This window comes from Capra hircus, chromosome 1, assembly GCF_001704415.2.
Source record: "Capra hircus breed San Clemente chromosome 1, ASM170441v1, whole genome shotgun sequence".
Taxonomy (NCBI): Eukaryota; Metazoa; Chordata; class Mammalia; order Artiodactyla; family Bovidae; genus Capra; species Capra hircus.
The window spans coordinates 144,697,282-144,719,908 of record NC_030808.1 but is presented as its reverse complement, the minus strand read 5'-3'; the positions used below and the strand labels follow the sequence as shown (position 1 = coordinate 144,719,908).

The following is a 22,627-nucleotide window of genomic DNA, read 5'->3' as shown; positions in this document are numbered from 1 at the left end:
ACGGAGTCTTAGCCACTGGACCACCAGGGAGGTCCCCAATTCGTTTTATAAACAGCATGGATGTGGCTGTGCGTTGGCTTTGCAGTGGTGAGGGTTTCAGGGTAATGGGAGTTTGTGGGAGGGACAAGGGTCTGGCGTAACACAAGGGCTTGGCAGAAGTCAAAATCCTAGAATCGAGAACAGTGCCAGAGACCAGACAGGTAGCACTTGTTCCGAGAATGAGTGAATGAGTGACCGAGTTGGGAGCCAGAGTCCCAGCAGAGAGTCACTTGCCCTCAGTCTGTGGACCGAGGACTGCCCTCTGTGCTCACTGGGGACAGAAAAACTGACCACTTTGGGACTCCAGAGACATTTTAAAGCAATGCATCGACCACCACAGAATTGAAATTTTCTTAAATGTATGAATTTTTAAAAAATCAGTGTATATGTTTATTGTAGAAGTTTGAAAAATACAAACCGGGATAATGAAGAAAATTGAAAACACTTACAATGCTGCCATCCAGCAGAAATGGCCTAGTTTGGTTATTTTTCACTTACTTTTTTTTTCACACAGCAACATTTTCTTGGAAAAATCGAGCTGGACTCACCGTTCACACACTTTCATGCTGTGTAGGCTCCACTCATGAGCATCACAGTTGCTAAAAACAGCGTCCTGTTTGATAACTAGACCAGGAATCTAGGTATTTTGATTAGAATACCTGATTATCATCCAGAGCAGCCTTTTCAAATATTTGATAACAAGTTTCATTTCTTCTCTTCTGAATTTTGTGTGTACAAGAGACTTTTCTGTGGGGTATTTGCCTTTTTGATTTTATCCCTGAGATTTCCTTAGACACAAAAATTACCATTCACCTTCTCCATGAGACAAATACTGAATGTTTTCATCTACTCAAGTTTTTATCTACAAACTTTTTTTAGAGTCAGTCTTTTTTATTTAATGTATTGAAGTGTAGTTGATTTACACTGTTTCAGGTGCACAGCAAATCGATTCGTTGATATATATATATGTATCTATATTAATCCATGTATACTGTCCTTTTCAGTTTCTTTTCTATTGTGTGTGCATGCGGGTGTGTGCTAAGTTGCTTCAGTCGTGTCCAGCCCTGTGCAACCCTATGGACCTTAGCTTGCCAGGCTTCTCTGTCCGTGGGATTCTCCAGGCAACAATACTGGAGAGGGTTGCCATTTCCTTCTCTTTCCCATTATAGTTATAGGTTATTACAGACATTGAATATGGTTCCCTTCCCTATGCTCTACAGGAGGTCCTTGTTATTTATCTGTTTTATATATAGCAGTGTGTAAATGTGAATCCCAAACTCCTAATTTATCCTTTCCCACTCTCTCCCCTTTGGTAACCAGAAGTTTGTTTTCTATGTCTGTGAATATGTTTCTGTTTTGTAAATTAATTCATTTGTACCAATTTTCAGATTCTACATGTAAGCAATATGATATGGTTTCATATCATTTGTCTTTCTCTTTTTGACTTACTTCACTCAAACGACAATCTCTAGGTCTATCCATATTGCTGCAAATGGCATTATATCATTCTTTTTATAGCTGAGTAATGTTGTTGTTCAGTCACTCAGTCGGGTCTGATTCTTTCTGACCCCATGGACTGCAGCACAACAGGCTTCCCTGTCCTTCACCATCCCCCAGAGCTTGCTCAAAGTCATGTTCATTGAGTCAGTGATGCCATCCAACCATCTCATCCTCTGTCATCCCCTTCCCCTCCTGCCTTCTATATTTCTCAGCTTCAGGGTCTTTCCTAAAGAGTCAGTTCTTCATGTTAAATGGCCAAAGTATTGTAGCTTCAGCATCAGTCCTTCGAAAGAATATTCAGGCTTGATTTCCTTTAGGACTGACTGGTTTGATCTCCTTGTAGTCCAAGCGACTCTCAAGAGTCTTCTCCAACACCACAGTTCAAACGCATAAATTCTTCAGCTCTTAGCCTTTTTGATGGTCCAACTGTCACATGCATACATGAATACTGGAAAAACCATAGCTTTGACCATATGGACCTTTGTTGGCAAAGTAATGTCTCTTCTTTTTAATATGCTGTCTAGGTTGCTCATAGCTCTTCTTCCAAGGAGCAAGTGTCTTTTAATTCATGGCTGCAGTCACCATCTGCAGTGATTTTGGAGCCCAAGAAAATAAAGTCTGTCACTGTTTCTATTGTTTCCCCATCTATATGCCATGAAGTGATGGGACTGGATACCATGATCTTAGTTTTTGAATTTTTTAAGCCAGCTTTTTCACTCTCCTCTTCCACCTTCATCAAGAGGCTCTTTAGTTCCTCTTCGCTTTCTCCCATAGGGGTGGTATCATCTGCATATCTGAGGTTATCGACATTTCTCCAGGCAAACTTTTCTCCTGGCTGAGTAATATTCCATTGTATGCTGCTGCTGCTGCTGCTGCTGCTGCTGCTGCTGCTAAGTCGCTTCAGTCGTGTCCGACTCTGTGCGACCCCATCGACGGCAGCCCACCAGGCTCCCCCATCCCTGGGATTCTCTAGGCAAGAATACTGGAGTGGGTTGCCATTTCCTTCTCCAATGCATTAAAGTGAAAAGTCAAAGTGAAGTTGCTCAGTCGTGTCTGACTCTTAATGACCCCATGGACTGCAGCCTACCAGGCTCCTCCATCCTTGGGATTTTCCAGGCAAGAGTACTGGACTGGGGTGCCATTGCCTTCTCCATTCCTTGTTTATCTTCCAACAATTCATGGAATCTATCCTTTGTCTCTGATACATGTTCCAAATCTTCTTTATCCATTCCTCTATTGATGGACATTTAGGTTGCTTCCATGTCCTGGCTACTATAAACAGTACTGCAATAAACAACTGGGATGTGTCTTTTCAAATTAGGGTTTTCATCTTAGAGTCTATCTTCTTCACAGTTTCTCCCTTCGTTTTTATGCTCAGCATCCTTACTCTGAAACACACAGTCTCTCACTCCTTTAATCATTTCATTTCCTGCACCTGGGTTGACCTGGCCCGTGATGTGAAGGGGGCGCGTCTCTCCAGGAATGTGCTCTGCCCTGCACCTTCCAAGACCAGAGTCCTGCCGCTCACTTCTCTCTCCTGGCCACTGGTCTGAGGGCCAGGGCGGCACCAACTCTGTCCCAAAGCTTCTAGATGAGTTTGAGAGGCCACTGCCCAGCTGGCAGCCGCCGTGCCCGTTCCCTTTCTAAGCTCCTGGGCAACTGCCACATACACTCTCTTCCAGATGACCTACTGGATTGCTTTTTCCAAAGAAATGGGCTTCGGTGTATTTATCAATTTTAGCTTTTGTGTTTGTTTTCAGACTCTCCAGCTTCTTCTATTGTCTCTTTCCCACCTCCCTCACCCTCCTTCCTGCGCCCTTGGCTCTTTCTCTCACCTCAGCTCTCTGTCCTGCAGGTGAGCGTATCATCACTCCTTTTCGTCTGGCACAAAGCCACCTAGGCCCTTGGGCTTCTGTCTCCGCAGGGACAGAGGCTTTCACCGTGTTGATCAGTGAGCACTGTGTGCTCTTAAACTTGATTTCCTCTTGGACTTAAGCAATATTGAGCCAAGTGCCTTAAAGGTTCCAATTAGCAAGTGAATGGGGGGCATCAATTTTTTTTTTTTCCATTTAGCCAGAAACTATGGCCCTGAAAATTTCTGCCACAGACAGTGAACTGAGCAGTGATGAACGTTATGCGGTGGGTTTTCATGGACCTGAGAATGTGTGGGTTCGGAGAATCGGTGGGTGGTTTCCTCCTCTTCCCTGGTCTGCCTGAAACTCTAAATCCTGGAGTGGGGGTGGGGGTTCCAGCCTCTGTTGCAATCAGCTTCTGTCCAATTCTTTCTTGTCTTTACATAAAGTAGGCACAACAAAAAGCATCTTAACTTTGTCTTTTTGGTTTAAAAGGTTGATACCTGTCTACAGGTTGATGTAAACACTTTTTCTACATGAAAGAGGCTTGGATCCTCACCTCCCAGGGTGAATTCTGGACCCTGCCTTCTCCTCTTGTAACCTGCTTCCCAGGACGCTGTTGTTCCTCGTCACTTACTGGCCTTGCCTCTGGGTTTATGGCCTGACCTTGGTCAAGGGCAGGCTCTGATGGCAATCGAGGGGCCTCCTCTAGGGGTCTGCACTTTGGCAGAGCCTTTGTCTTTGACAGGAAGGTGATCTGACATCAGCTCGCCCTGCCTCGGATGTGGGCCTCCCACTGCTTCTTGCTCAAATTTTTCTTGCTTTGTTGATGTTTCCTCTTTTTCTTATCTTTTACCAAATGTGAACTATGGGTGTTGTGGTGTATGAGGAGTTTGAGAGGAATAGATTCAGTTTTTCTTCTGAGTCTCAGTCCCTGAAGCTCAGAGCTCTGTCCACTGTGAAGGGTGAGCCTCAGGGCGCCCGGAGTCTCCGGATGAACCACCTCCTGTGGTTGCACTCAGTTGCACCAGTGCCCCCCCCCCGCTGGGCAAGGTCAAGCTCAAGGGTGACTCTGATGCAAAATCCTTGCCAGTGGCAGTGGGTTGAGGGGTGGCGGTGGGGTGGAGGTGGCCTTGGGTTTCTGAACCTGCCTGGACTTGGGGTTTTGCACCTTGAGTCCTGGTGCTGGGCTGCCCTTTGATCTGAAGAGACTGCATCAGGGAGGCACCACACACCTGAGCTCGGGTGGCCGGGGGGAGAGCCCTCCTCCTTGCTGTTGGACCAGCTGTCCCAGCTGAGTCAGCGCCCCAAGTACATGAGGGCTCTTCAAGCTGGTCCAGGCCCGTGAGCCCCTCCAGGCACACAGAGAGCTGAGGCAGAGTGTGTCACTGGGGGACCCAGACTGACACTGACCTGAGCCATCAGCACCTAGAGGGGCCTTGGTCTGCAAAGCCCCATGATGCTGGTTTCAGACATGAAGGCTCTGATAGCCAGGCCTGGCTGCGGGGCGCGGGTGCTGTGACCTCTGCCTGCTGCTGAGAGCAGGGCTGGCTGCAGGCCCTGCCTCTGCCTGCTCCCGGCTGGCCTCCCTTAGCTCCCAGAGCTGCCGTGTGCCCAGGTGTCCTGTCCCTGAGGGGCTGTGGACACCGGGGCCAGGGTGGAGCCGTTGGCGTGACTGTCCCAATGCTTGAGTGAGGAAGCAAGTGGGGACGACACTTGTGGGGACAGACCCCACCCCCCCACTAGCTTCCTGTGGTCAAGGTCAGGACCTGCGGCCTGTGGGTGATCAGCTGTGATCAGCTCCCCTCCCCTCTCCCCGCCCCCTGCCATCCCCCCTGTGTGTAAGGGGCTCCAGCTGTGAGCAGCACAGGGTCCACAGCCTGGTGCTGAGGGGCCTTAGCTTCCCCAGGCCAGGATGGGGTTACCTGCCAGTTGTTGACCCTTTGGCCTTCCGTCTGTGGCCACAGGAGCAAGCGTGGAGAGCTGAGATTATAGCCCCTCTATCAGGCTGCATGCATGTTTAGGGCACTTGTGGGGGGGTTCCCTTCCTCTACTTGGAGCCACTTCTGGCTCAGATGTGGGGTGCTCTCCTGAGGCCACCCGGATCTGGCAGCGCCCTGGTCAGCCGAGGTCATGGGCACACAGGGCCCCACAGGCCACCTGGCTGCGGAACCTGAAGAGAACGGGAGAACTCTGGGGCAACTCCGGGCTTTCACAAATGGGTGGGTGTGCAGTGAACCGAAACCTTCTTCCCAGATCCACTCTGTGACCCTGGAAGCCAGAGCAGGGCATGAGTTCTGCTTTTGACCTGAACAGGAAGGATCCACGGTTCCATTTTGACACTTCTGGCTCCTGATTGTAAACTCGACAGGGACCAGGGAGCAAGGTCACCTCCAAAAAGATAGCAGGGTGAGCCTGGGTGGAACTCAAAAGGACTGGGACTTCCCAGGGGCGCCCTGGGGTCCTCCTCCACCCAGAGCCCCTGGGACACATGCAGAGGCTATGCGAGAGCAGAAGCTAGGGCACGACCCAGCCCCCCGGGCACCCAGAGCCCACAGGCCACAGCAGGGGCCACAGCAGGGACCATGTGGCCCGCCACACAGGCACACCTTGGGCCGCAGCCTCTGCGGGCCCAGATCTGGGACCCCGAGGCCACCACACTGGCCAACACCATCAGCAATGCACTGGGCAAGGTATTCAGGGCGAGCCTGTTCATCTTGGTTTGATCGTGGTTTCTGATAAAACACTCCCACTTCCTGTCCGCTCCCTCTGGTTTGCTGGCTTCTCAGCACCCTCTCCACTCTCTTGGTATCAGATTAAAAGGCCGCAGCCCTACAGGTGTCTCAGACCTGGGAGCTCTTGTGCCCAGGAAGCCCTGCCATCCCTCCTGGAAGCTGAGCTGGAGGAGGTCTGTCACTTTGGGTCAGACCTGGGTCCTGGGGCACTTCCAGGGAGGGGTTGGGCAGCATCTCCCTGAGGGCGGAGTCGGCCGGCTGGGTCCCGCGCAGCAGGCAGTGGGTTTGAAGGTGCTGCCTCCACCTCCAAGTCCCAGGGCCAGGACCAGCATACCAGCCTCCCGCCCCGCCCCTACCATCGTGTCTCGGGAGCATCAGGACCAGTCAGCGATGACCCAGCTCCTGGTCCATGCCTCACTCCAGGTGCTGGGTTTTTAAGCACAGCAGGTGTGGAAAGAGAAAAACACGGAAGTGGTGGCCTACAGCTGGTTGCCGCAGGTAGGGCCGGCGGTGGCGCTGCAGGCCTGTGTGCTGGCCACCAGCCCAAGCTCACGGCCTGATGCACAGTGAGGCCAGACAAACCGAAACACCCAGGAGCAGCGATAAGTCTACTGCAGGGCCGAGCAAAGAGGCTGTGGCTCAGGCCCCACCCCCAAATCCCCGAGCATTTCTAAAGGCAAAAGGAGGGAGGGGGCTTAGCAGGGTATGCGATCAGTTTGTGTGCAGTTCTCTGATTGGTTGATGATGAGGTAATAGGGCAGGATCACAGGGGTTAACATTATCAGTCCTCAGGATCCAGTCGGCCGGGGCCGTGTGTTCATGGTCATCAATCAGCTTCTTCTGTTTGGTGGGGATTTTAGCATCTGTAAAACAACCCAGGAAATGTGTCTCAGAGACTGTTATCTAGGTACTTCAGGGAGAAACTAAACCTTCTGTGACTGCCACATGGCTGAATTACTGTTTAAATTCTTACCAGTTCTCCTGGCCCAACTGCTGCTGTCCTTACACATTCACATCCTTCGGATCATAAATTCTCCGGCCAGGCTTCTGTGACTCAGGGGAGGCTTGGGAGACCACAGCTTTTCTGTAAACAAGAGGCAGGCAGAGGATGGGGTGGGCAGGGCCTGCCCAGTCACACCTCCTCGCCCTGGGGGCAGGTGTCCAGCAGGCAGCCAGCCAGCCCAGTCCTGGTGCTGCAGAAGCTGAGTTCGCTTCTCTCCAAATCCTGGTTCTGCCTCCTGCCAGGAGGCCTGGGCACACCGAGTCTCTGCTCCAAGCTCAGCTCAATTCACTGAGGACTCAGGGCCACAAAGGTCACACAGGGCCCTGACCCAGAGCATGCCACCCCTCAGGCACACCTGTGGGGTGTGTGTGTGTGTGTGTGTGTGTGTGTGTTGCTGGCAGGAGGCCCACTCCCTGCTCATCCTTGGAGGTCCAGATGGCTCAGCGGAGTGGAGCACATGTGACCAGCTCAGGCCTCCTCCCCTGCTGGTCACACAGCCTGGGCGAGGGGGTCGGGGAGACGGACCTGTGTGGGCCCCAACCCACCGCTGAGCAGCCTTCAGCAGCTGGGATCGGGCGTCTCAGCTCTATGTCTCCAGGCCCAGAGTCTGGGGTCTGAGGCTGTGTCACTGCCCCTTCCCTCCACAGGACATGCTGCCCCAGCGCCCCCAGCTGCTGCTCCTAGCAGGCCTGCTCGCCCTCCAGTCCGGTGAGTCTCACAGGGGCAGCTCCTCCCAGGAAGAGTGGGACCCACCCTCGCACCCTCCTGGACGGGGCCGTAGGAAGGGCCCTGCTCTGCCCCTCCCTTGCCCTTCTACCTGGGGCTGACCTGGGGCCCACCCTCCTGAAGACAGCATCCCGTGGGCCCTAGTTTCCTCCCTGCTTCCTAGTCCTCCCAATGGCTCTCCTTCTCCACGCCCCCCACCTATGGGCTTGGTCATCCATTCACAGCCCTCAGCCCTTCATTGCTGCCCTTGGAGGGCCCGCCATCTCTGGGAGAGGGGGGTCAACCCGTGCCAGCTCACCAGCCCGTGTCTCTCTCCCCAGTCCTGTCCCAGGAGTGCACCAAGTACAAAGTCAGCACCTGCCGGGACTGCATCGAGTCGGGCCCCGGCTGTGCCTGGTGCCAGAAACTGGTAAGAGCCTCGCTGAATGGTGTCAGCCACCCTGAGGGTCCTCGCACCCAGCCTGCCCTTCCCCTCTTCCCTCCTCCTGGGCTGGAGCCCCTTCTCTGCCTCTGACACTGCTGGCCCCCAGGAGCACCGTCACTCTGCTTCCTAGTGGGGCAAGGGCAGGCCAGGGATGCAGCGTTGTCAGAGAGGCAGACAGACTGGCAGACACAGTGGTGTGCCCAGGCAGCCTGGCCGAGGCAGATGTAAGCGAAGCTGCTGGGTCGAGCCAGGTGCAGCTCGTTGGGCCCTGGAGGCAGGAACCCTGGGCCAGACGAGGGCGAGATACATGTGGGCGGAGCTGCTGCAGCCCCGGTTCCCTGCTAGCCATCCGTTCCCAGGACCGGGAGGAGTGGGGAAGCTCCCTACTGGGTCCTGAATTCTCTGCTTGCCTTACTTCATGTTTTACTTGCAAGACCCTCTGAGGAAAAAGGCAAAGGCCCAGGACAGGATGTAGGGGAGCTCCACCTCCTCCTGGAGAGGACCCCTTCCCTGGGGACCCCCAAGATTCTGACCATTCCTTCCTCCTGGAGATCCCTGGGGTTCAGACACTGCGGGTCTGTTTGGAAACACATGCATGCACACACATTATTATTATTTCTCCACTGTTTGAGAGTAGGTTGCAGACACAAGCCCCTTTGTCCCTTAAGGTTTCCAGCGATTTTCTCAAAAACAAGGTATTCACTTACAAAACCACAATGCATTTATCAAAGCCTGGAAACTTAACACAGTACTTTACTCTGATCAAATTTACACACCTTGGGGATTCCCTGGTGGCCCAGTGGTTAAGAGTCCACCTGCCAATGCAGGGGACACAGATTCAATCCCTGGTCTGGGAAAATCCCACAGGCCGTGGAGCAGCTAAGCCCGTGCACCACATTTCCTGAAGCCCACGCCCAGCAAAGGCCCAGTGCAGCCAAAATAATAAATAAGTAAAATCAAAAAAAAGACAGACTTATACACCTTGGACAAATTTTGCCAGTTTTTCCAATAATGTCTTTGCTCTCATCCCTGCCTCACTGGTCAATATTATAATCCAGGATCGCACATTGCATTTGAATGTCTCTTTATCTCCTCAAACCTGGAACTCTCCTCAGATTTCTTTGTCTTTCACATCCTTGACATTTCTCAGGAGTGCAGAACAGCACTTCTGCAGAAGGTCCTGTGTGTGGGTTTGTCTGGTGTTCCCTCTGACACGGCCTGGGGTGGGCCTTTCAGCAGGAACCCCATGCAGAGCTCCTGCTGTCATTCTGTGTGGGCGATGACAGCCTAGACCACTCAGCGGAGGGAAACGTCTGCCAGACGCTCCGCCGTGATGTCAGTATTTCCCCTTTGCAATTAGTAATTTGTGGGGAGATACTCTGAAGCCAGGAAGCACTCTACTTCCCTTGAAGCCTACACTCACTCACTCTACCGTCCATCAGTTGATGGGAGCCCGAATCAGTTGTCACTGGGATGGTTGCAGAACGGTGGCACTCCTGTTCATGACTCCCTCCAATGGCTCCTAACGTAAGAGGAATATTTCCTTCCTGCAATCTCCTTCTCTCTTTCTCATCGGTGTGGACCCATAGATGTTTCTGTTACTCCGTAGTTTATAAGGTATCACTTTCACTTTGTCATTTTGAAGCTCAAATTGTTCCCCATTTGGCCATGGGAGCCCCGGGGCTAGCCCTGTGCCCGACTAGCATACCCCAGTATCACTTCCTGAGCTCTCTCTCTGGGATCAGCAGGCGCTCCTGGCCCCTTGGCACTTGCCTGGCCCCCACCAGAGGGTTCCTGGTTCCCTTCATGAGAAGCCAGGCTCCCAACATTCACAGTACATTTCCCCATTTCCTCCTCTGACTCTCGGGGAGTGGTTACGGAGTTGCTACCCACAGCACTGCAGGAAGGAGATGGGTGTGGTCTGCATGCTCTTCTGTTACCAGCAGGCAGTCACAGTCCAGCTTGCAAAGTCCCTCCTCAGGGTAGGTTTCTCCCTTACCTCCTGTGAGCTTCTTGTTTGCATCTGAAATGCAGTTAGGTTAAACTGCTTCTGAGCACATTCCATTTTAGGGATTTCTTCCCTCCCCATTCCTGTTAATTTTATTTCCCTAATACTTAAAGTGGGCTTCCCAGGTGACTCAGTGGTAAAGAATCTGCCTGCCAACACAGGAGATGCAAGAGATGCTGGTTCTATCCCTGGATCAAGAAGATCCCCAGAAGGAGGAAATGGCATCCCACTCCAGTGTTCTTGCCTGGAGAACCCCATGGACAGAGAAGCCTGGTGGGCTACAGTCTATAGGGTCGCAAAGAGTCAGACTCGGCTGAGCCACTAAGCATGCTCGCAGGCACGCAGCAGTTAAAGCATTACTAGGGCCTCAAAAGATCATGGCATCTGGTCCCATCACTTCATGGGAAATAGATGGGGAAACAGTGGAAACAGTGTCAGACTTTATTTTTTTGGGCTCCAAATCACTGCAGATGGTGACTGCAGCCATGAAATTAAAAGACACTTACTCCTTGGAAGAAAAGTTATGACCAACCTAGATAGCATATTAAAAAGCAGAGACATTACTTGGCCAACAAAGGTCCGTCTAGTCAAGGCTATGGTTTTTCCTGTGGTCATGTATGGATGTGAGAGTTGGACTGTGAAGAAAGCTGAGCGCCAAAGAATGGATGCGTTTGAACTGTGGTGTTGGAGAAGACTCTTGAGAGTCCCTTGGACTGCAAGGAGATCCAACCAGTCCATTCTGAAGGAGATCAGCCCTGGGATTTCTTTGGAGGGAATGATGCTGAAGCTGAAACTCCAGTACTTTGGCCACCTCATGCGAAGAGTTGACTCATTGGAAAAGACTCTGATGCTGGGAGGGATTGGGGGCAGGAGGAGAAGGGGACGACCGAGGATGAGATGGCTGGATGGCATCCCTGACTCGATGGACATGAGTCTGAGTGAGCTCCAGGAGTTGGTGATGGACAGGGAGGCCTGGCGTGCTGCGATTCATGGGGTCGCAAAGAGTCGGACACGACTGAGCGAGTGAACTGATCTAACTGAGGGTCTCAAAAGTGAAGACAGTACAGAGGCAGCTCAGGAAGCACCGCCCCTCTAATGGCCACGTCCCTTTAGTCTGGCCCTGCCCCCTGAGCTCTCTGGCCTCCTTGTTGGTTGTTCAGGAGCTCCGTCATGTCTGACTCTGTGACCCCATGAACTGCAGCACAGCAGGCTTCCCTGTCCTTCACCATCTCCCAGAGCTTGCTCAAACACATGTCCATTGAGTCTGTGATGCCATCTCGTCCTTTGTCGTCCCCTTCTCCTCCTGTCTTCAATCTTCCCCTGCACCAGGGTCTTTTCTAATGAGTCAGTTCTTTGTATCAGGTGACCAAAGTATTGGACCTTCAGCTTCAGCATCAGTCCTTCCAATGAATATTCAGGCTTGATTTCCTTTAGGATTGACTGGTTTGATCTCCTTGCAGTCCAAGGGACTCTCAAGAGTCTTCTCCAACACCACAGTTCAAAAGCATCAATTCTTCAGCTCTCAGCCTTCTTGATGGTCCAACTCTCACATCCATACATGACTACTGGGAAAACCATAGCTTTGACTATACACAACTTTGTCAGCAAAGTAATGTCTCTACTTTTTACTATGCTGTCTAGGCTGGTCATAGCTTTTCTTCCAAGGAGCAAGTGTCTTTTAATTTCATGGCTGCCGTCACCATCTGCAGTGGTTTTGGAGACCAAGGAAAGAAAGTCTGTCACTGTTTCCCCATCTATTTGCCATGAAATGATGGGACTGGATGCTATGATCTTAGTTTTTTGAATATTGAGTTTTAAGCCAGCTTTTGCATGCTCCTCTTTCACCTTCATCAAGAGGCTCTTTAGTTCTTCTTCACTTTCTGCCATAAGGGTGGTGTCATCTGCATATCTGAGGTTACCGATATTTCTCCTGGCAATCTTGATTCCAGCTTGTGCTTCATCCAGCCTGGCATTTCGCATGATGTATTCTGCATATAAGTTAAATAAGCAGGGTGACAATATATAGCCTTGATGTACTCCTTTCCCAATTTGCAACTAGTCCGTTGTTCCATGACTGGTCCTAACTGTTGCTTCTTGACCTACATACAGACTTCTCAGGTGGCAGGTAAGATGGCCTGGTATTCTCATCTCTTTAAGAATTTTCCAGTTTGTAGTGATCCCTATACAGTCAAAGGCTTTAGCGTAGTCAGTGAAGCAAAAGTAGATATTTTTCTGGAATTCTCTTGCTTTTACTATGATCCTAGGTATATTGACAGTTTGATCTCTGGTTCCTCTGCCTTTTCTAAATCCAGCTTGAATATCTGAAGTTCTCAGTTCATGTACTGTTGAAGCGTAGCTTGGAGGATTTGTAGCATTACTTTGCTAGCATGTGCTGCTGCTGCTGTTGCGAAGTCGCTTCAGTCGTGTCCGACTCTGTGCAACCCCATAGATGGCAGCCCACCAGGCTCCCCCGTCCCTGGGATTCTCCAGGCAGGAACACTGGAGTGGCTTGCCATTTCCCTTCTCCAATGCATGAAAGTGAAAAGTGAAATTGAAGTCGCTCAGTCATGTCTGACCCTTAGTAACCCCGTAGACTGCAGCCTACCAGGCTCCTCCATCCATGGGAGTTTCCAGGCAAGAGTATTGGAGTGGGTTGTCATTTCCTTCTCCGTGCTAGCGTGTGAGATGAGTGCAATTGTGCAGTAGTTTGAACAGTCATTGGCATTGCCTTTTGGGATTGGAATAAAAACTGACCTTCTCCAGTTCTGTGGCCACTGCTGAGTTTTCCAAATTTGCCAGTGTGTTGAGTGCCTCCTGTCAGGCCTCCTGTCTGGTTGTTATCCCCTAGTCTCCCCCTGTGGGAGGAAGCCGGACCCACCGATGCGGCCCCTTGGCTCTCCCTGCCGCAGCGACATCCAGGGGGCCTTCATGGGGGCAGAGTGGTCAAGAGGAAAATGCCCTGGAACAGGACCCCGATGCTCCCCCCTGTCTTTTCCTTCTGATCTGCTTGGCCCAGAGCCCTGGCCTCTATTCCAGGTTCCCAGGGTGCCTAGACATTAACTGGTGGGCCAAGAGGGGCACCTGCGTTCCATCAGGAGAGAGCCGCTCCCTGCCAGCAAGGCACTGCTGAGGAAGGGGTTGAAAACCTGGGCTGGATGCTCGATTGGCCATGGAGGGTACCCATGGGTCTACCTGGAGCTGAGATGCTGGCCTTGAGCCACTTCCACTGCTAGAGACTGTGGGGAGACGCCCACTGGTGCCAGGCTCTCCTGCGACCCTGAGCCTTGTGAAGAGGCTGCCCAGCAACCCCCATCCCCACCTCCCCACCCAGGGACCTCTTCCTGAACAGCAGGGCAGATGAGGGGGTCAGCCTGGCACGGCACCCACAGTGTAGCCTCCCGTATTTCCTCTGTGCTACCCCTGACTCCTGCCTCCCCCAGAACTTCACAGGGCAAGGGGAGCCCGACTCCACTCGCTGTGATACACGGGCGCAGCTGCTGTCAAAGGGCTGCCCAGCTGATGACATCATGGAACCCAAGAGCCTCGCTGAGACCCGGCAGAGCCAGGCGGGCAAACAGAAGCAGCTGTCCCCAGAGGAAGTGACTCTCTACCTGAGACCAGGTAGGCTTGGCTGGCTAGGGGTGGGCCGGCCCTGATGGCGCATGTATCCTTGTGTCCCTGCCCCAGGAGGATGTCCCCAACGCCCCATCTGCAGCTGGTGCCTAGTCTCGCTTTTAGCGCTGAGTTCTGCATCCTAAAAAAAGGGAGAATAAACCATCTGAAAAACACTCCTGTATCCCTCCCTCAGAAGATGAGGTATTTTTGGCCGAGTGAAGGCTCTGATAAGGCCTGTAAACTAGGAACCCAAGTAAACCTTTGAATCAGTGTAGCCCACCTGACTTGACCACAGACCCAGGTTTAGGACACAGCTCCCTGTTAGCACTCCAAGAAACACCCTTCAGGAAGGTGGCTTGGTGGAGCAGCAGGGGGTTATGGTGAATGGGTCTGGGCAGGGCTGGGGCAGCCACATCGGGGAACTGATGCTGGAAGGCGGCTGGCAGAGGGGACTTGATTGTCATGGCTTTGTCGAGCACCAGCTGTGTGCCAGGCACCTACCTGAGAGCTGGGGACACAGGCTATTTGTACTGACAAGGAAAGAAGTCATTACAAGTGCAGGCGGTGATTAAGACGACGAGGAGCAGAAACCAGGGCGGCTGTGATTGAGGAAGGAGAGGGGGGGTGTCCCCAGGATGGCCAGGGAGCCCTTTTGGGCACCAGCAGGTTTGCTTAGCGGCTGGTGGTAGAGAAGGCCTTGCCGGGGAGACCCAGAGAGATCCAGGTGGAACTGAATCTCAACAGTGCTGGATAAACAATGAGCACTTCTTCTATCTTCTTGTATCCAGCACACCTTGTATCCAGATGGTCTTTTATGTCAGAACGTGCGCTTTACCTGAAATCGGGATCTGAATAGGCGTCCTGCATTTTATCCACCAGCCTCAGAGAATGGGGGAGTCCTGAGGGTTCTGAGGCCTGCAGAAGCATCAGTGTCCCCCAAACCCCCCACCCACAGACCAGGTGGTACACCCTGATTCTCTCCCGAATCCTGGCAGGTCAGGCAGCTGCGTTCAACGTGACCTTCCAGAGGGCCAAGGGCTACCCCATTGACCTGTACTATCTGATGGATCTCTCCTACTCCATGGTGGACGACCTCGCCAACGTCAAGAAGCTGGGGGGTGACCTGCTCCGGGCCCTCAATGACATCACCGAGTCGGGCCGCATCGGTGAGGCAGCTACTCCATCTTCCCCTGAACTCCCAAGCCCCGGTCCCAGGCACCTCTGCACCTCTGCACCCCGAGGGCAGGGTGCCAGGCCCCTCCCCACGTGCTGGGCCTTCCTACCCCGCTCTGGTAAGAGGCTCATGGCCCCCCACTGTCCCCCAGGGTTTGGGTCCTTCGTGGACAAGACGGTGCTCCCCTTCGTCAACACGCACCCCGAGAAGCTGAGGAACCCCTGCCCCAACAAGGAGAAGCAGTGCCAGCCCCCGTTCGCCTTCAGGCACGTGTTGAAGCTCACCGACAACTCCAAACAGTTCGAGACAGAAGTCGGGAAGCAGCTGATCTCGGGGAACTTGGACGCCCCTGAGGGTGGACTGGACGCCATGATGCAAGTGGCCGCGTGCCCGGTGAGGCTCCGTCCTGAGCAAACCTTCTGAAGCCCAAATACGAGGAAATGACCCTGGAGAGCAAGACCCCTTTGCCGCCTGATCCTGGTAGTCCCCCTACTTCCAGAGTCCCTCAGAGAATAAGGGTGTCCTGGCCAGGCTCGCCCGCCCACGGTTACATGGTTTCGGTATCAGTGCCGGCCACTCCCCGGCCACCGCTGACCCCTCGCCACGTGGTCCTGTCCCGCGCTGTATCTGTGACGTCAGTGTTACAGTGCATCGATCCCATTTAGCCACGCAGCCCTGTCGCCTTCACAGATGGGATGCCAACCCTCCAGGTGCTCTGGTCCCTGGGCACACCGCCCTGCTTCACAGACCCACACGTTCACGTCTGTGTGATTATCACGGTTCGTGACGCGTGTTGCTGGCGTGCGCGCCTCCATCACCCCCTCACCCCGGTGTCCACCGCTTTCCTCTGTGTTGGCAGCGCTTTTCCACTGAGATAATCATTTATAAGTATTTTTTCTTCTTTGGGAGCATCTCCTTAGGAGGTGCTCCCAGATCTGAGCTGACTGGGCATGAAAGATGCAGTGTTCAGATGTGAATGTGCTTTCCTATCCCGTCGGCGTCCCCTCCCGCCCAGGCATCAGGGAGGCTGTCACCCTGCAGACACTTCTCGGGTTCCCCTGGGCGCTGGAATCTGCAGCAGACACGGGGCCCTGAGTCGAGCAGCTGGGACCTTCTGTGGTCCCCGTGCTCCCTAGAAAACCCAGGTGTTGGGGGCACATGAGGCACCCCTAGCAAGCTCAGCCTTGGCTCTTGAAGTCTGTGGGGGCCCTGCTGGGGAAACCAAGGCAAGTCACCCCCACCATCTCCTTGTCAGGAGGAAATCGGCTGGCGCAATGTCACCAGGCTGCTGGTGTTCGCCACAGACGATGGGTTCCACTTTGCGGGCGATGGAAAGCTGGGTGCCATCCTCACCCCCAACGACGGCCGCTGCCACCTGGAAGACAACCTGTACAAAAGCAGCAACGAATTTGTGAGTGCAGTGTCTTGGGGTGGGAGGTGGGAGGGTGTGGGTCTGCCCCAGGGGAGCAGGGATGCAGGCTCACTCCCAGCCTGGGGTCCAGAGGGGCGGGAAGAGGCCCTTGCTCCCAGGGAGGTATTTTAATGGCACTGAGAGGGCGGAATTCCCTGGTCTGCTGGCATCATAATCCCTGGAGCTGCAGAGGATTTCAGAGATGGGACCCTTGGGGCCGTCCATCTGCGGCCTGCAGACTTGAGGTGGGAGGTGGTGCTGGCACCTCTCAGGGGCCCCCCGACTGGGACCGGATGAACATGACATCTGAGGTTCCTGTGAGCTTCTGTCTGAAATTGTACATGAGACGGCTATGAAAATAGGCGCCACTGTGCTGTTCCCCACTGGCTCAGCGGGTGAAGACTCCACCTGCAAGGCAGGAGACATAGGAGACATGGGTTCGATCCTTGGGTTGGGAAGATCCCCTGGAGGAGGAAATTGCAACCCACTCTGCTGTCTATGGGGTCGCACAGAGTCGGACACGACTGAGTGGCTAAGCGCATGCTGGGGTGCAGCATCTGTGATCTCAGCCCTACAGCTCAGACACAGCAAAGTGTTGCTCACTCATCTCCATGCTGAGGGTCTGTGAGCCGTTACTTGCCACTGAACTTCTTTTTTGGTGCATTGATCAAGAAGCATACCACAACTTTTAATACTGTCCGTTTCCTTACTAATCCCATTCTCTTATGTGTTTGCAAACGTCACTGGGAACAGCCCCATCACAGCGCATGCAGGGCGGAGCCTCTGCACTCTGGGCAGTCACTTCTGCCTGGAGGAGCTGTCGGGTAGCCTGGATGGCTTGTACCCAGCCTCAGGGCCATCTAACCGGGGGTCTCCTCTCTAGGACTACCCATCGGTGGGCCAGCTGGCACACAAACTGGCAGAAAGCAACATCCAGCCCATCTTCGCGGTAACCAAGAAGATGGTGAAAACGTACGAGGTAAGTGGGCTTGAGCAACCCAGCAGGACAAGGTGTTGCAGCTGAAGAGTGACTAAATCTGGGGTGATCACACTGAGGGCTGCTTCTGCACTGGGTGTGCTGGCCGAGGCCATGTGGGCGCCCCAGGCAGTGAGCACTGTGGAGGAGCTGACAGGTCCCTGTGGCTCAGTGATCGTGTTTTTGCTACAACATAGCAAACCCTTTGAGTCTGCAGGTCCCATCCTTCACATCAGGAAAAGCTTTGTGTCCACGTACATTTGCACATCAGCACTTCTCCCCTCTGCCCGTCACTGGAGGGCTGTTTTCCTTGCTGTCTCGTGTTTTCGTCTGCTGGGCTCAGCGTGGCAGGCTTTCTGGCTGCAATGGGCTGGGGGCACCTCCTGGCCCCTCTCCTCCCCTAAGTCCCAGGCTCCTTCCTCTTGCCTGTGACCTGCTGTGCCTGTGTGGGACATTTGCAGGCCTGATGGTGGGACCAGCCACACTCGCTGTCAGCATTGGGGGCCCCACCTCGGGCACAGGATGCAGGGGACGCCGAGGGAGGAGGGACAAGTGGCCAGGGGCGGGTGGTGAGAGCTGGCCAAGCCACAGGGACAGTGCAGGGCTGATGGCTGGGTGCAGCTGAGAGACCACTGCCCGCACAAGTTGCCTGAATGCCGGCAGATGTCCCCAACTGTATTACCGGGCGCGGCAGTCTCTCCTCACCGAGCGGCAGTATGGGTCCCAGCACTTTGCTTTGAGGAGCAGGACTCATATCCCAGAAGGCAGTGTGAGAGAGAGGGCAGGAGCCGGAGATGGAATACATGGGCCCTGGACCCTGCTCCCCGACAGCAAGGGCGAGGCCCCGGGCAGTCGCAGGCCTCGCTGAGCTTCAGCTTCCTGCCCCCATTCCTGGGGCTCCCGGGGATTCTAGGAGGTCCAGGGTCTGTGTGGACAGTTTACGCGGGACCCTCAGTACATGTTTCTGCTCTGAGTGGAGAGCAGGTGGCTGGGAGGACTTCCCAAGCCCCAGCGGGGTCCTGAGCTAGGAGCTAGGAGCATCACCCGCTCGGTGATGGAGGCCCAAGGTGGGTGGCCAGGTTGTGATGGTCCTCGTGAGCCACAAACGGAGGGGGCTGGACTCCATTCCAGGGCATCAGAGCAGGGTTGGGGGCAGGGACGTGGCCCAGCCCTCCGCTCTGCAAGACAAAGTGATGGTGCAATTTCTTGTGAAAGATACGCTAAGCGGGGGGGAGGCGGCGGCGGCAGAGGGCACAGATGGTGCTGGAGGCTGGCCCCAGGCTTGCCTGCATGACCCAGTGCTCTGGCCTGCCTACACAGAGCAGTTCCTGGACTGCGTGTGGCCCTGCCTGCCAGAGTCAGCCGGCATGCTGTTGCCTAACGCAGCCATTGTCGAAATTGGCTCGTTCACACGCTCGGTACATGTCGCTTCCTGACTTTATGCCACATTTTACGATGACCTGTGCCCTTGGTTTGTTTGTGCCTGTCACATCTGCGAGGTGGGACGGGCCCCTAGCTGCGGCACGTCTTCCCGGCTCTGCTTTCAGTGACCAGCTTGAAATACCCAGGGGGAAGTAGTTTTACCAAGTCAGTGTCTGCCCGCACAGCGCTGACCATGTGCACAGTGAGAAGTCGGCGGGGGCGGGGGGGGGGGAGTGGGTTGTCTGGGCCATCTCACCAGCAGGAAGGAGACCCTCAGGGCTGTGAGAGAACTGGGTGGGCCCTGCGGCGCCCTTCAGCCCCATGGTTCTGGCCACGACCACCTGTGTTCTGCCCCGACAGAAGCTGACAGAAATCATCCCCAAGTCTGCAGTCGGGGAGCTGTCTGAAGATTCCAAGAACGTGGTGGAGCTTATCAAGAGTGCCTACAATGTGAGTCCCCAGGCAGTCAGCGAAGACGGGGTCCCCACTGCTGGTTAAGAGGAGGGTGGTCTGGTGCGGAGAGCCCCGGCCTTGTCTGGGCCACACTCGGGCACCTCCCCTGGGCAGCAATGTCCTCCCTGGTTAATGGCACGGTAGGTGCCACCCCAGGTCCTCCTGCACTTGGCTGGAACATGAGCGCCAAGCCCTCTTACAGCCGCAGGGCCTGAGAGCCTCACGGGCACAGCTCGCTGGGCACACCAGGAAGCGCTGGCCCCACTGGGTGAAGTCAGAGCCCCCGGGAGGAGCTCCATCTGCTGCTCCTGCCCTGTTGGAGCCCTAAGCCCCAGCAGGCCCTCCCAAACTCCAGATGCTGCCTGGGAGGGGCTGTCTCACCTTTCTGTGTCTACCTCTGTGTCTCTCTGTTTATCTCTCTCTGTGTCTGTCTCTCTCTCATTCACGTAAACAGTTTTTCCAGCTCCTGCCCTGTGCCAGGCACTGGGGTTTCAGTGGTGAGTGGGCAGTTGAGCTTCTGTTCTCATGGGGCTGGGACCCGTCTCCACGTCCGTACCCTCCACTGGCCTGTCTTGAGGGGCATGACATGGGTAACCTGGCACCCACAGAGCTCTCCATGGATGCGTGGTGGGTGGTGGGGGAGGTTAGAGGCATGCCAGCCGTGGCCTGGAAGATGGGTCTGATGGTACTACTGTCTCCCCACAGAAACTGTCCTCCAGAGTATTCCTGGATCACAACACCCTCCCTGACACCCTGAAAGTCGCCTACGACTCCTTCTGCAGTAACGGGGTGTCACAGGTGGACCAGCCCAGAGGGGACTGTGACGGCGTCCAGATCAACGTCCCGGTGAGGCTCCCTCCCAGCCTCTGGAAGGGGCTCCCCTGGAACAGCAAGAGGGTGTGCCCTGGCCAACGGCCTACCGGGGATCAGCTAGAGGTTGGGCCTGTCCACCTCCGATCCAGTTCCTTCTCTTTAAAATCCACACACGCTGTGGCCTGATGGGGACAGACCCCCGACTGTGAGGACTGCAGCGCCCCCTGGTGGCAGATGCTGGGCATAGCCCCACGCACCTAAAAAGGGCATTCCTTCCCCTCTGGGCATCTGCTTTGGTTTGATTTTCCTGATTTTGTGGTTTTGTTTATTGTTATTATTGTTATGAATTTATTTGGCTGCATCAGGTCTTCATTGTGTCACGTGGGCTCTCCAGTTGTGGTGAGCGGGCTTAGTTGCCCCTTGGCATGTGGGATCTTAGTTCCCCAGCCTGGGGTGGAACCCCAAGTCCCCTGCATTGGAAGGCAGGTTCTCAACCCCTGGACCACCAGGGAAGTCCCTGTATTCTTGTTTTTTGACAAAGACATTAAAGCAGGGGCCACACAGATGATTACAAGCAGGCAGTGAGTTATTTCTCTAATAGTTTAAATTTGCCATGACCAGGAATGATTAATCATTTCCTTTCACCAGCTGTGAATTAATATTCAGCAAAATACTTGCTTTTATTTCTGAATGACATTGAAATTCTTTCAAATATGTGCCTTACTAAATGCATGTGAATTTTGACTGAAATCTCTGCCCCTCTTACTGAGGGATCCATACCTGAATGCGCCCAGTGTTGGCTGCCTGATTCCTCCCTGATGCTTCCGCTCTGTCTTCATGTACTGGGTGGAGACTCACTTACCGTTGACTGGCAGTGAGGCTGAGCGGGTGCTCCCTGAAGCTCCCTGCGGGCTGAGCAGCAGAGCAGTGTAGGTGGGGGGATTCTGTGCTGCCGGCTCAGTTCTCCTGGGGCATTCAGGCTCAAGATACACCCTCACAGGCAGAATCTGGGACTTCCTATGGTATTCTGACATCTTAGCCTCCGGGCTTCAGGACAAAATACCTGGAGAAAAAAGACATAATTTATTAATACAAAGTCACTTTAAAATCCCTTTAAGAGATGCGTGATTAAAAGAATTCTAAAGAGACCTCCGCGCAAGTCCAGGCCACCTGAGGATGGTGGGTGGGGGGAGCTGCGTGGGGGCGCATGTTTCAGCATCTCTGAGTTTCCAGCTGTCATCTTCTCCCTCATCTCCCTTCCTGAGCCCTGGAGCCACCTGGAATGTCCCTGTCCTTCCCCTCTCCCACCTCGATCCACTCCACCAGCCTGGCAACAGAGGGCGGTGGCCCTTCCTCTTCTGGGCTGTGCCCTTGTCCATGCTGCCCAGAGGAGATCAGAGTAGGGTCACGACCCTGGGGTCCCGTGCTCACCGGAGCTCTACGTTCCCATGACAGATCACCTTCCAGGTGAAGGTCACAGCCACCGAGTGCATCCAGGAGCAGTCCTTCACCATCCGGGCGCTGGGCTTCACGGACACGGTGACCGTGCGGGTCCTTCCCCAGTGCGAGTGCCAATGCCGGGACGCCAGCAGGGACCGCAGCGTCTGCGGTGGCAGAGGCTCGATGGAGTGCGGCGTCTGCAGGTGAGGCCGCACCCCGCCCCGCCCCCGGCGCCGGCGCGCGGAAGCAGGGTGCGCCCCGGGGGGCTCTGACCCCGCATTCCCGCAGGTGCGACGCCGGCTACATCGGGAAGAACTGCGAGTGCCAGACGCACGGCCGGAGCAGCCAGGAGCTGGAGGGCAGCTGCCGCAAGGACAACAGCTCCATCATCTGCTCGGGGCTAGGGGACTGCATCTGCGGGCAGTGCGTGTGCCACACGAGCGACGTGCCCAACAAGAAGATCTACGGCCAGTTCTGCGAGTGCGACAACGTCAACTGCGAGCGCTACGACGGCCAAGTCTGCGGGGGCGAGAGTGAGCGCTGGGGGGCCGCGGGAAGAGCCTCGGCCGCGTGGGGCCGGGGGCTTTGGCCAGGGCGGGGCTCGTGAGGGACTGAGTCCGCGGCGGCCTTGTCTTCCAGGGCGGGGAGGGAGGAGTTTGGGCGGGGATGGGGTTAGGGCGCGGGCGGGGGCTGGGGCGGGACTGAGTCCGCGGCCGCGCTGTCTTCCAGAGAGGGGGCTCTGCTTCTGCGGCACCTGCAGGTGCAACGAGCAGCATGAGGGCTCGGCGTGCCAGTGCCTCAAGTCCACTCAGGGCTGCCTCAACCTGGACGGCGTCGAGTGCAGCGGCCGGGGCCGATGCCGCTGCAACGTGTGCCAGTGCGACCCCGGCTACCAGCCGCCCCTGTGCATCGACTGCCCGGGCTGCCCCGTGCCCTGCGCTGGCTTCGCGTGAGTGTCCGCCGCCCCGCCGCTCTCGCACCTCCTTGCGGGTGGGGAGAGCCACTGCCCGGCCCCGGGTGCGGGGCGGGGGCGCG

General features: G+C 54.9%; 1 protein-coding gene across 2 annotated transcripts in view; it reads left to right on the top strand.

The window, feature by feature from the left end:
- The window catches only part of ITGB2 (integrin subunit beta 2), a 30,726-nt gene that overhangs the window by 5,184 nt on the left and 2,915 nt on the right, over positions 1-22,627 (top strand). Inside the window, exons 1-13 of one of the 2 annotated variants that reach the window (XM_018047976.1) lie at positions 6,441-6,550; positions 7,778-7,838; positions 8,177-8,265; positions 13,729-13,909; positions 14,899-15,069; positions 15,229-15,470; positions 16,333-16,488; positions 17,372-17,467; positions 19,247-19,336; positions 20,045-20,185; positions 21,608-21,795; positions 21,881-22,125; positions 22,322-22,541. In XM_018047976.1, the coding sequence (XP_017903465.1) occupies positions 6,518-6,550; positions 7,778-7,838; positions 8,177-8,265; positions 13,729-13,909; positions 14,899-15,069; positions 15,229-15,470; positions 16,333-16,488; positions 17,372-17,467; positions 19,247-19,336; positions 20,045-20,185; positions 21,608-21,795; positions 21,881-22,125; positions 22,322-22,541 (1,913 nt within the window). In that variant the 5' untranslated portion in view covers positions 6,441-6,517. 2 annotated transcript variants of the gene reach the window in all.